We start from the raw sequence: 13,060 nt of genomic DNA, 5'->3' as shown, positions 1-13,060 counted from the left end.
CGGACTATAAGACGCACTTCCCCCCCCAAAAAAAGTGAGGGGGGAAGTGTGTGCGTCTTATGGTCCGAAGGTACGTACCTTCGGGGGGGGCGATCTGCTGCCTCTTCCTCCGATCCGGCGCTTCCCCCGCGCCTGCCCGCCTGGCTCCATCTTCTTCAGGCAAGCGCTGGGATCGCTCCACGTGGCCCCAGCGCTTCGCAAGCGCCGGCTGCGGAGGGGGAAGCGTGCTTCCTCCTTGCCTGTGTGCCTGGCTTCAGCTGTGATGTTTAAAGCAAGCGCTGGGATCGCTCCCTCCCCCCTCCGATCCCAGCGCTTGCTTTAAACATCACAGCTGAAGGCAGGCACACAGGCAAGGAGGAAGCACGCTGCCCCCTCCGCAGCCGGCGCTTGCAAAGCGCTGGGGCCACTTGGAGCGATCCCAGCGCTTGCCTGAAGAAGATGGAGCCAGGCGGGCAGGCGCGGGGGAAGCGCTGGATCGGAGGAAGAGGCAGCGGATCGCCCCCCCAGGAGGAAGGTGCATCCTATCCTCCGGAGTGCCTTATGGTGCGAAAAATACAGTATGTCAAACATAACTAGATATATGTTCAGCCGTGCTTTCCATGGTGGGGTGCAGGAAAAATTCCTACTTCAATACTGAATACCACTGCAGAGAAAGAAGGATCTGCTGCTGTTATTGAAGGTTGTCTGGAGGCAGTGACTGAGACACAGGGCAGCTCATGTGGCACTGTATAAGTGCTTAAACAGTGCTGCTGTTGGGCCCCTGGTATTTCCATCACTTTCTCCTGATGCTTTCTTGTAAGATCCTCATACAGACATCCTTCAGGTGTGGGGGCAGGAAACCTCACTGCGTCACACACTGCAAGCTGCAGGTATTTACATTTTTAAGCTTTCTTCAGAGTTCCCAAGAGTGCTTTTTGCTATGCTTGTTCTCAAAACTGTGCTCCAATGGCTGCCCCTTGTGAAAGCTTTTTGTATTGAAATTTGCTGTTCTGTTGTCTATTGCTGAATGGCTAGTGTGTGTATCAACATTTTTCTGTATGTGTATTGCTGGTTCCCTATATGGGTGTTCATTTCTGCTGACTGCTATACAACTCATTGTGTAACCAATGTTTTCCAGCACTGTTTTATGATGCCTCAGTCCCTGGGCGTGATTGGAGGAAAACCTAACAGTGCTCATTATTTCATTGGATATGTAGGTGAGTGTGTCAGTTGAGTGCATCATGTCAAAGAGTGGGAATAGCATTATATTGTATACCACATTTCTCAGCATCTATTTTCAAAAATATGTCAAAGAACAAACCTCTGTCGATCATCTTGACTTAGTGTCTCAGAATAGGCATAATTGTGGGAAATGATATTGATGTAAAGTTTCCTTTTCGTATTTAATATCTCTGCTATCTCCCTAGTCATCATATGTCTGAAATAGCACTGTGTAGACATGATGCTTTCTCTTCCCATATGCAGTTTAGTATTGTTTCCCTTGGCTATTTTGTCTAGATGAAGAGCTAATCTACCTTGACCCACATACGACTCAGCCTGCAGTGGAACCAGTTGACAGTTGCCACATCCCTGATGAGAGTTTCCACTGCCAACATCCACCCTGCAGAATGAGCATTGCAGAGCTTGATCCTTCTATTGCAGTGGTGAGTGTGTCTCTGCTGTTGCCCAAGAGCACTTATCTGGAACAGTCATTCAGCTCTTCATTTACTTCCAACTGATTCCTCTTCTCTGCAAGGATACTGCAACAGTGGCATTCTTTTTTCTCCCCCTTCCCTCTCCGCCTTCACACTAGGCCTGCCTATTTGCCAGGGCTTTTGAGGAGGCTTGAATGGCAGACATCTTTTATGGGGTGGAAAGATTTTGTAGTTTGACATTTTTGGTTTTAGCTAGGGATATTTTAAACTTTTATTGGTATTTTTAGTTTTTGAAAAACAAAGAAATTATAATAAGAAAATACAGAAAAAGAAGATGATTACATATTGTAATTATTTTATTTTATGGGATTTCTATCCCGCCAAGGCAGGCTCAGGGATAAGTATAGTACAATATCATTATAAAAGCGTAAAAATCACAATGTAGACAGTATACAAATAATAAACAATAAGATGGCAATATATCCCAAATCAATGCAATAGTATTCAAATCAAAGTTCATTTGTAATAGTATAGCTTATATGGGGAGGTCTGGGCCAATGTAAATAACTGTAGAGCAGCTTACAAACAATTTACAACAGGTTGACAGCTGAAGAGGCTGATCATATCATATCTCCATGGCCTCAATTCAGAGTCTCAGTTAGAAGCCTGGCACAGGAGCTCTATCTTACAGGCCCTGTGGAACTGTACTAAGTCCTGCAGGCCGTGGGGAGCTCGTTCCATGAGGTCGGGGCCAGAGCCAAAAAGGCCCTGGTCTTTATAGAGGCCAGACAGACCTCTTTTGCACTGGGGACTACCAGCCAACCCAATGTCAACAGGTGATTATATATAACAGAATAGAAAATATTTCAACATCCCTTTCATTACACTTTTTATAAAATACAACAAAACTTACACTGGCTGGGATACATTTATATATTCAACATTTTACATTTCAAATTTTGTAACTGTTTTTCCACTGAATTATTAATTTCACCATTGCTGCATACTCAATACTGCCATATCACTATTACTTTGGGCAAATAAGTATTATAACAAAAATATAAAAGGGAGGGTTATTTATTGTATAGCAGAATTACACACAGGAAGCAAAAAATATATGCAAGCAAGTTGATACAACAAGGATACAGACAGTTTGAACAATCCCCCTAAATACTACTATCTACAGTCGCAGCTGGGGAAAGTTCAAAAAGCTCCATCACATCTCCCTAGAAAGCATGACATTCACATTCCTGTGACAGATGAAAAATAGTTTGGCGGACTGTACTACAATCATATTCTAGTCCTGGTATTTTGCCCCATTTAAACAATAGGTCTGCATATCTATCAAAGCCTGTTCATATTCTATCAGCCATCTTCCATGATTGTGGCAAATCAAATCCTGCAGGCCCTCTTGTTGGTGTTCATCAGGTTATGGATATTGGGTGGAACTGATTGCATCTATATTCATGACCATTACTTAGTTCCCTAGATCAAAATTTTGTGATTGCAGGATTTGTGCAAATCTTATCGCTGGGTGTAGGGACCTTAGTCTGGATAGACCCACATCAGCCATGTCTTTATGAATGGGCAGCTTTCTGTTTTCAATTAATTTTCTCTGTTCACAAAGAAGAGTGGCTTGTCTTTGGAGATGCAGAGGAGCACTGTGGAACAATGTAGGTAGCCAATATGCCAGACTGAGTATAATACATCTACTGATTCTTGTATTGAGTTGGGCATCAAGTTTGTTGACATGGGGGCTGTTGAGCCACACTGAAGCATCACATTCTGCAGTACTGTACACTGACCTCAAAGCTGAGCACCTGTGTGTTGTAACAGATGCACTGCAAGTTGTACCACATAATTTTTGGAGAATGTTGTTTCATGTGCATATTTTCACTGCTGCAATGGTAAGACAGTGTTTATAGCTCAAGGTCCTGTCCAGGGTATTGCCAGGGTACTTACGTTGTTTATAAGTTGGATGCCATTAAGGTAGACATTCAATTCACAGTTGGTAACATTGTTATTGAGATGGAAACAGGAGCATTTTGTTTTTCCTGGACTTGGAAGTAGCTGCCATTTATAGAAGAAATGCAAAAGATATTAAAACTTAAGTTTGTGATGGACCTCATAAGCATGTTATTAAATATCATACCAAGTAATATTACAAGAATACATACTGAATTATTTAATTATATGGTGATGGTGGCATGGGTAACATTTGCAACAAAATGGAAGGTAAAAAAATATTGTCATGCCAATAAATGGTTTCCCTTTCTTTTTTACAGGGCTTCTTCTGCAACACAGAGGAAGACTTTAATGATTGGTGCCAACAAATCAAAAAGGTCTGTACATAGCAAGTCTGTTACTTAAGGAAGGGACAAATCTCATCTGGGTGCCTTACTGAGCATAAAAATGAAACCAGCATTGATAGATCCCACTGGTGGAGCTTGGAAGAAAGTAGCAGCTGTATAGATCTTTCCTGTTGGGGTTCTGAGTCTGCTATGCTCAGGACTCCTACAATGTGGTCTGAAAGTGAAAATGTATGAAGCTAGAAGAGAATCATGCTTTAAGTTTTGCCTTGAAATCTCGCAGGCTGGTCCTGAGAAGATAGCTTCATGTTCAGTTTGGAAGACTGTGCAAAACAAGGAAAAGAAATAAGGCAACTTATATCACCCAAACTATTGAGCTGCATTGAAGCAGATGTGTAGTAGAGGGAAAGATAGAGTTTAGAGAACAATCAGAGCATTCTACAGCTAATTCAGGCATAATTAAGTTCTCATCCATTGCTGAGAATTGGCCGTGGGCTGGAACCCAATAGTGATCTAATAATCATCAAATAAAGCATGTCCACAACAACCAACCTTGTACTACTTGGAAGATCAGTATAGTGAACTTGCAAAGGCTTGAATTGATCAGGGTATTCAATTGCCATCCTAACTTAAGTATTATGGGATAATTAAGTGCATCCAAATAACTAGGAACTCTTTCTCTTTATGCTTCATTTTTTCCTGCTAGCTGTGGGGAGGGGCAGTCTGTTCAAGTGGCAATTTAGGAACTTGTCTAGTTTCTGGGATTTTTTCCAGGCACATTTTTTAAAAAGTATGCAGTTATAAGGGCTAGAAACTTAGGGGTGAGGAGAGCTGCAGTTTGCATCCAGTGTCCTCCATCTCAAAAGTATTGTGTGGATGCATCAGATTTCTTTTTAATGTAGCCATGGAGGCCCATTAACGGAACTGAGACAGCAGGGGTGGTGGTGTTAACTTTTCTCCATAACTTTTCTTGATCTAAATTCTAAAATAGAAGTGAACATCCCACCTTGTTTGGACCTAAATGATCTGTAATGATAAGTGAAGTGTTTGGGTGCTCTGGCTCTGGGGCAAGGGAGGGTCGAGAGACAACTCCAGGATGCAGCGTAAGGGCTAGATGCCCTACCTCAGATGAAGTCAGCGGGGAGGTTAAAGACCTCTTCTGACCTTGCTATTGCCTTTCCTTCCATCTTTCTGTACTTTGTCAGTCTCAGGCACCGAGCTCTTCCTCCCCAGTACGGCTGTGTCAATCCCCTTAAATCCCAGTCCATCCTGCCCCTGCCCCCTCCTTGCACCAACCCCAATACTTTATTGGCACTCTTGTACTGTTCCCTGAGGAATGGGTGGAGGACTGCATCCGTCATTGAGAAGTTCCCCTCAGCAAAAGAAGAGGGAGGCACCAGGTTGGTTGACTCCTGCCTGTTGTTGGCATCAGTTGATCTGTTAGTTGGCTGGCTGCAGTCAGGAGGTTCCTCCCCTGGGTGGGAGGAGCATGGTCAAGTCTGGAAGGAGGGGCAAAGGACCGGCACCCAGACCTAAAGTTGTGACCTTAATAGTGAAGAGACGGATTTCCTCAGCAGCAACCAATGTTACCAAATGGTATTTTTTGTTTGAGAAATGATTACAAAACATTCTTTTATCCGAACAGTTGTCACTGATCAGAGGGGCCCTGCCAATGTTTGAACTGGTAGAACACCAACCTTCACACTTCTCTAGCCCTGATGTTTTGAATCTCACTCCAGGTAAAACTTACCTATAGGGCTTTTAAAAGAGCTTTTAATGCTTTCCTGTTAATTCAACTGTTTGACTATTTTCATAGCTTTAATTTCTTCTTACACGAATAAATTTTTTAAAAGATTGATTCTGAATGTTAGCTGGAGGAGGGAGTATTTAAAACTCAGCTAATCCAGTAAAATTCCCCTTGAGTAAATAACTTAAAACAATTTAGGGCTGAATTCCATGGGTCAATTCCATTGGTTGCATTGCTTTCCCTTGGTGCAAAGAGCGTTCCCTTGCTGCAGAAGGCTCTTCTGCCAACACGAGAACCTCTTACACAAGCAGGAGGTTTCTTGTTTCACTGTTACGGGATTAAACCTATGGGATCTGGTGCCTAATTTTGCTTTCAAATTTAGAATCTAAAATCTGAGTGAATTTCGAGTTCAACATTGAATCCAAATTGAAAAATATGACAATTACACTTGTCGTTTCAGTTTTCACAACTGTCTACTCAATCTTTCATGTTAACCAATTTCCTTAAAATCTTTTTCTAAAATGTTGATCCTGGAATGATGACATGTTTTGCTTAAGAGTCAGTTTGGTGTAGTGGTTAAGTGAATGGATTCTTATCTGGGAGAACCAGATTTGATTCCCCACTCCTCCATTGCAGCTGCTGGAATGGCCTTGGGTCAGCCATAGGTGTCCTTTAAAGGGCAGCTTCTGTGAGTTCTCTCAGCCCCACCTACCTCACATTGTTAGGAGAATGTTAGCCTCTTTGAGATTCATAATATAGGGCGAGGCATAAATCCAATATCTTTTTAAGAGGCCATGTCTTAGTGTTTGCCAACGATTTCTAAGACCCCTTTTCAAAACTTTTTAGGATTATTCATTCACCTTTGATTGATAGCTGTAGCCTTTAATTCCTGTTTCACCTGAATTCACTGTATCTTTTATATTAGAAAAAACACATCAGAAAAGCCTCCCTAAGCAAGCAACAGTGGACTGCATCTTACTGTCAGCACTTAACCTGTTCCTGTAATATTTGTTTTGACCTTTTAATTTATTAATGGAGGGCAGACTGACTTCCATATCACTGCTTGAGACAAGCATATGTGATCATCAATTCCAGCTTCCTGTCAAATGCTTTATCAAGGAAAAGCTAAAACTTTTTGCAGCATGGATCATTTTACACTTCAAGTATGTAAGAGGAGTAACAGCTTTTTTAGCTTAGTGCAGCATTTTTATATACCATCATTCTCCAGAATCCTGAAGATACTGAGTATCTGTAGGGATAATGAGATCTGAAATATGTTGCCTGTCTGACCATACTTGATGGTTTTTTCCCTTCCTTCTCAAGCAACATTAATTTTTTTGTGTCTGCTCTTGAAATAATCTCAGCTCAGTGAGTTTCTTGACTCTAATATCTCTTAAGAGTATATACTTATTGATATAATCCTAGAGCTAAACTGTTGCTGCTTCTCCTTCTTTGCAGACTCATCTGATGCAGACAGACTGGAAAGATTCTTTGATTCAGAGGATGAAGACTTTGAAATCTTATCTCTTTAAAAAAAATACCATCCATAATAAGAAGCTAACTCTGCCAATTTGTGTTGTGGGGGGAGGGGAGCTCCTTGGAGAGCCTAGGGTTACCAGCTTTCATAGGTGCTTGTTGACATCCCTGCCTCCCATCCACCCCCAGCATTCTGTGCAGCCTTGGAGCAGAGTGAATTTTCTGCAGTGGGATCAAGAAACAGGTCATCATTAAGGCCTTAATAGCTTTAGTTAGGCTTTCTCAGTGCAAGAGTACCTGCAGGAAATGGATGCGGTGTTTCCTAGGAGCTGAAGATTATTTTTATGCTAGCAGGCTTGAAGGCCCAGCAAGAATAATATTAAAAGCCCTTCTAGGTGCTTGATTCTTGCAATTTCTCTCTATTATTAGGGAAATTTTACCTTGTTTAGGTCTGTCTTTTTGTAGTTTGGTGTGGAAACCAGCATAAAATAATCCCAGATACTGTCAGATTGCTGTCTCCCTAGTCCAACAGAATATGTTCTTCATCAGTTTTGGGCAATTTGCACAGGATGGAATATACGTTTCTACTCATGCTTCAGTTTATCTCACATATAATGCTTCCATGCAGACAAATTACTACTTTTGTGTTCTGAAACTGAGCCTGAGAACTATTCAGTCTGTGGAGCAGGGAGGGCTTGGGCAAGCGTTTGCTCAGTGAATTGGAGGCCATTCACAGCAACTCCAGAGGGAATGAACTGGCACATTAGTAAGGGGCATGGCTTTGTTAAACATAGCCTGTATTTGCTGGGTATTTTTCTATTCCGTATTAAAAATATGGTGGCTGCTACTTAATAAAATGTGATGGTGAAAGCATCTATCACATCACTTGAACTGAAAGTACCTCTGTTTCCTCCTTTGATTCCATTTTCTTGTTTTTAGATTCTGATCATGAAACCTGGAAAGGCTGAATGTGAATAAAATGCAAGTTCTTTTTGATGACAAAACAATTATTTTAAACACCTGCTTTGGTTAAAGCCACAGGCAGGTCCCCTTACATTCTCTGTCAAAATGCTACAAAGTTAACTTTTTTGTCTTGTGGTGATGTTTCACTTGTTTTTCAGATTCATGTTGTGATTTGTAATGAGGTTTAGACATATGGCCTCAAATTTGCCTCTGTGCCTTCTCAAAAAAAGAAGCACTTGGTAAATTCTGGCTCCCTAGGAAGGTTAATTTAACCAACACTAGCCTAGGATGGAAACTTGGGTATTGTACCCTACAATAGTAGCAGGTCTCCTCTGTTTAGTAAGTGATGCGGGGCATGGCTGGATAGGACCCATCACTCATGCAGTGTTAGCTTCCTCTTTGACATTGAATTCTTTAGCTCCATCAGTGGATGCTGCAGGTGGCAAATATGTTTACAAAGCATTATTTCCTGCATTTATGAACAGTACTACCAGCCTAAAGGTGGTAGTAACCATCTATAAACATATTGCATACAGAAGTAATTGACATACAAATAGGTTTTGGCTGCCTTCTTGGTTATCAGAAAGCAGAGATTGAACCATGATGCTTATCTGTCATTATGTTTTAACGCTGTCTTTCTCTTGCTGGTTTTCCTCTCAATCACAGGTTTTTGGAGGGAGGGGAGGCAGAGGAAGTGGGGCTGTGCTCCATTCATCAACTGCTTTCAATTTATATCTGAATAAAACAAGTTTAAAAACCCCTCAATGTTCCGGTAGTTATTTGTACATTGACACCACAGACTAACTGGAAAGTTGGTCAGAACTAAATTCACTGTTACTGCACATTCCTCTGTTAAAATGAAAAAGCTAGCCATTCCAAATCAGTGCTCTGCCTCTGAGAAAAATGACATTGTATTTAGTACCAATGCTGTTCTTAAATCCTTGATAATTTTTAAGTACTTTTCATGTTCATGTAATCGATTGGGTTTAGGATTATTTTGCTGATGAAATCTGCATAGCTGCTAAATTGGGCTTCCTTCTGTATTACAGTTAAGGGGAAACAGTGAGTATAAATGGACAGTTTTCACAGTGTAAGTCATAGGGCACTGCAGGGTTCAGTACTACCTGTGGTGCTTTTTAACTTTTTCATTAATGATTTGAAGTTGGGAGCAAATAGGGAAGTGGCTAAGTCTGCAGAGGACACTAAGTTGTTCAGAGTGGTGAGAACCAGGGAGGACTGTGAAGTGCTCCAGAGGGATTGAGGCTGGCCAAATAGGCATCAAATGGCAAATGTGGTTCAACATCAGCAAATGCAAAGTAATGCACAGTGGAGCCAAAAATCCAAATTATGAATACAAACTGGTGGCAACTGGCCAGAAGAGAGATCTTTGAATTTATGGTACACTAGGCATAAGGCCTGTTGTGGAGAAAAATACAACGGGCTCTAGAAGGAGGCTCTGGGCGAGTGCCACCCCCTTTGCTGTTTTTCGGATTCATGTTGTGGCTGAGGGGAGGAAGGAGAGAGTGACAGGAAAGAGGTGGCCACCATGGCCTCTGAGGAAATGCTCCTGGCAGAGTCAGGCCTTGCCACCTAGTCGCATTACCACCTTCATTCTCTGTCTCTTCACTGTGTCCCTGCTGCCGCCCACTATCTTCTGAATGCCACAGAGTGGGTAGGTGACAATGGACAGGAGAGAGGAGTGGACTCAACCAGTGCAACACAACACGAGTAGTGGTTGGTAAGCCAATGGGAGAGCTGGAAAGTGCCAATACGCTTGGGATTTTATATATATATATATATATATTTAAAAATTCACTGAAAATGTCAACTCAGTGTGTGACTGCAATTTTAAAAAGCAAATGCTATGTGAGGGATTATTAATGAAGAGACTGAAAACAAATCCAGTATCATAATGTCCCTGTACAAAACTTTGGTGCTGCCTCATTTGGAATATTGTGTACTCTGCTGGCCACCACAGTTCAAGATATAGTATCGGAAAAGGTGCAGAAAAGGGCAACTAAAACGATAAGTGATGGAACACCATCTTTATGAAGAAAGGTTAAAGAGGTTAAGGCTCTTTAGGTTGAGAAGTGATGATTGAAAGATGACATGACAGGTTTAGAAAATTATGTATGGGGTAGAGAAAGACATACTTTTCTCCCTTTCTCACAATACAAGAACTCGTAGGCACTCTATAAAATTAATTAGCAGTAAGCTTAGAACAAATAAAAGGAAGTACCTCGCTCAAAAAGTAATTAACATGTGTCACTGGCACAAGAAGTGGTGGCTACAAGCATAGACAGCTTCAAGAAGGGATTGGATAAATATATGGAGTAGAGATCCATCAATACCTACTAGCCACAAGATACAAATGGAACACTTTGTCTGGGGCAGTGATGCTCTATTCTTGGTGCTTGAGGAGCAACTATGGGAGAACTTCTGGACGGGACCTGGATTTTGGCCACTGTGTGACAAGTGTTGGACTGAATGGGCTATTGGCCTGATCCAACATGACTTCTCTCACATTCTTATATGCCAATTATAAAACTGACATGTAAAAATTGTCACTTATTTGTGTGGGAAAGTGGGAAACATACATCGCTCCAGACTGGCTATTTCTCAAGGACAACTATCTTATCCCTTCTTGAGACTACAGATTTACTATGAGCTTAGACTATCAGAAGTCAATGAAGATGACCCCAGGATGGTATTTTATGACCTCTTAAGACAGTGCCATGTGCCCAAGGGGAGTTTGGGTTCCAATCTTCAACAGCAGCCTCCCACCTAATAGTAAGGTTTTTAAAAAGCTAAAATGACACTCAAAAGCATGTTGTAAGAGGGTCTGAGTTTTTAAAAATCCACAGAATGATTAGGAATAGCAATTCCAGGTCAAGGAAGAATCAGGAGAGTGGTTTAAGTGTTTTCTCCTTAATCTAATTAATTAATCCAGTAGGGAGGCATCTACAGTAGAAATTGTTACAATGAGTGACCAAGTACCTTCAATTTTGGCTGTAACAATTTTCAAGGCAGAAGAAATTATTGTGTCTTGGACCAGCTAATCATAGAATCAAACCACCAAAAAGTACTATTTTGAAGCAACATCTTTGTCGTTAACTGGCTGGCCAGATCTTGGAAACTAAATATTCTTTTCCTTTGAAAACCCTATGCAGTTGCTACAAATTAGCTAGGACTTGACTACACATCACACAGAACTCCTGAGTCTGCCTGCCTGCATCTTACACTGTGTCCCTGTGTTGGATTATAATTCTTAAGAAGTCTATTATAGCTGAAAATAAGCGAGAAACATAACTGAGAGGCTACCCTTGATTCAGTTCTATAGGGTACCTTGAAGCTAGTGTGGAATCTTAGCAAGTCATGGAAAGGAACTGCAATGCTATCAAATTGCAGTCAATGCTATCAAATGTGGCATGCCTTATTTAGTTATTTTTTTAAAGCAAAATAAAGAGAAGTATTAAAAATATATATTCATGTAAGGTTCTCATCCATTCAGAAATCATGGAAGTTACTTAAAAACTCAAATCTATCTACTCAAAAGTACACTACAATTTTGAAAACGCAAAGAAGTCCAAGAGGATACCACCGTGGTTAAAGTCAAGAAAGTTACAAAAGGCAAGACTGCGTCCTTGCAAAAAAGCATAACAGCTAGCAAACAAAATGTAGATTGGAATTTTTTCCACAGTGTCGACAAAAGATCTAAAATTAGCTATAGGGCCCAGAAGAGCAGCATTAGAAACCTGGATGAAATGGTACCCACAGTGGCTAGGAAAGGTTTCAAGGTGGAGCCCCCTAGAAGCTATTGTTAAGGAGGTGCATGCTATAAAATGGTGGGAAAGGCTTAAAAACAAAGGCTATTTTAGAGTGGACGATATGTTTAGGGGTGGTAAACTAAAACCCTTACAGGAAATTATAGAAGATTTAGGTAATCAATACTGGTTAAACATAGCAGGCTTGCATAAGAGAGTTAAGATCAGTGAAAAGGGAGAGCTTTGGTTAGACGCTCCAATGGAAGAGATATATAAAGTAATGGCCAAACAAAGGAAGGGTCTAGTGGGGTTACTATACAGGAAAATGATTTCAAATAAAGATAAAATAATAGTACAGTTACAAAAGATTTGGAGTCATGAAGGTCAGTTAACAGAGGGGTTGGCTGGGAAAAACTTGGAAGGTCTAGAAAGGATTAAAGTAATCAAATTTAAAGAACTGGAATATAAATTTTTCACAAAATGGTACAAAACTCCCGCACAAATAGCCAATATATTCCCAGGAATGAGTTCCAAGTGCTGGCATTGCAAACAATTTAAGGGTTGGTTTGCACATATGTGGTGGGAGTGTGAAGAGGTTAAACCCTTTTGGGGGGAAATTATTCAATTTATTAGAAAAGTCTGCAATGTACCATTAACCATTGGCTTTAATATGATGTTGTTAAGCACAATAGGAAGTCCGGCACTAAGTAGACCCACTCAAAACCTTGTCAAGGCAATGATACTAGCGGGGAAGGCGGTTATCGCTTTGGGGTGGAAAGATAAAAGTAAATGGTCAATAGAAATCTGGCACAGCTATTTGTTTGATTACATACAGTCTGACATCGTGGCAACAATCAACAAGGATTCCACGTGGGAAGATAAAGTCAAGGAAATCGAGACCAGATGGAACCCTTATTTAGAGTGGATCTCAGGAGAAACAAGGAAGGACATTCAATGGAAGATCAGGACTTTGTGCCCTTGGCTGAGGGGAAAAGACTAAGAGAAGATGGGGAGGGTTGGGGGGGGGGTTTATTTGTAATTCCAACATTCATATGCTGTAATGGCCAATTGTACAAGAGTCAATAAAACATAAAAATATTTATTAAAAAAATGTAGATTAAGTTGACAGAAACATCTAAGGATGCAATAATGAATAGTCACATAGAA

General features: G+C 41.0%; 1 protein-coding gene across 1 annotated transcript in view; it reads left to right on the top strand.

Moving 5' to 3' along the window:
• ATG4B (autophagy related 4B cysteine peptidase) overlaps window positions 1-8,889 on the top strand; it is a 48,621-nt gene extending 39,732 nt beyond the window's left edge. Inside the window, exons 9-13 of the mRNA XM_060242128.1 lie at window positions 1,118-1,196; window positions 1,498-1,643; window positions 3,920-3,976; window positions 5,589-5,682; window positions 7,149-8,889. Coding sequence (XP_060098111.1) covers window positions 1,118-1,196; window positions 1,498-1,643; window positions 3,920-3,976; window positions 5,589-5,682; window positions 7,149-7,222 — 450 coding nt within the window. The 3' untranslated portion in view covers window positions 7,223-8,889. The remainder of the gene's footprint in view (window positions 1-1,117; window positions 1,197-1,497; window positions 1,644-3,919; window positions 3,977-5,588; window positions 5,683-7,148) is intronic.
• Window positions 8,890-13,060: the final 4,171 nt, after the last annotated feature.

The sequence above is a fragment of the Heteronotia binoei genome, chromosome 6, assembly GCF_032191835.1.
Source record: "Heteronotia binoei isolate CCM8104 ecotype False Entrance Well chromosome 6, APGP_CSIRO_Hbin_v1, whole genome shotgun sequence".
NCBI classification, from domain to species: domain Eukaryota; kingdom Metazoa; phylum Chordata; class Lepidosauria; order Squamata; family Gekkonidae; genus Heteronotia; species Heteronotia binoei.
Note: the sequence above shows the minus strand (reverse complement) of the source record. Positions and strands in the feature narration are given on the sequence as shown.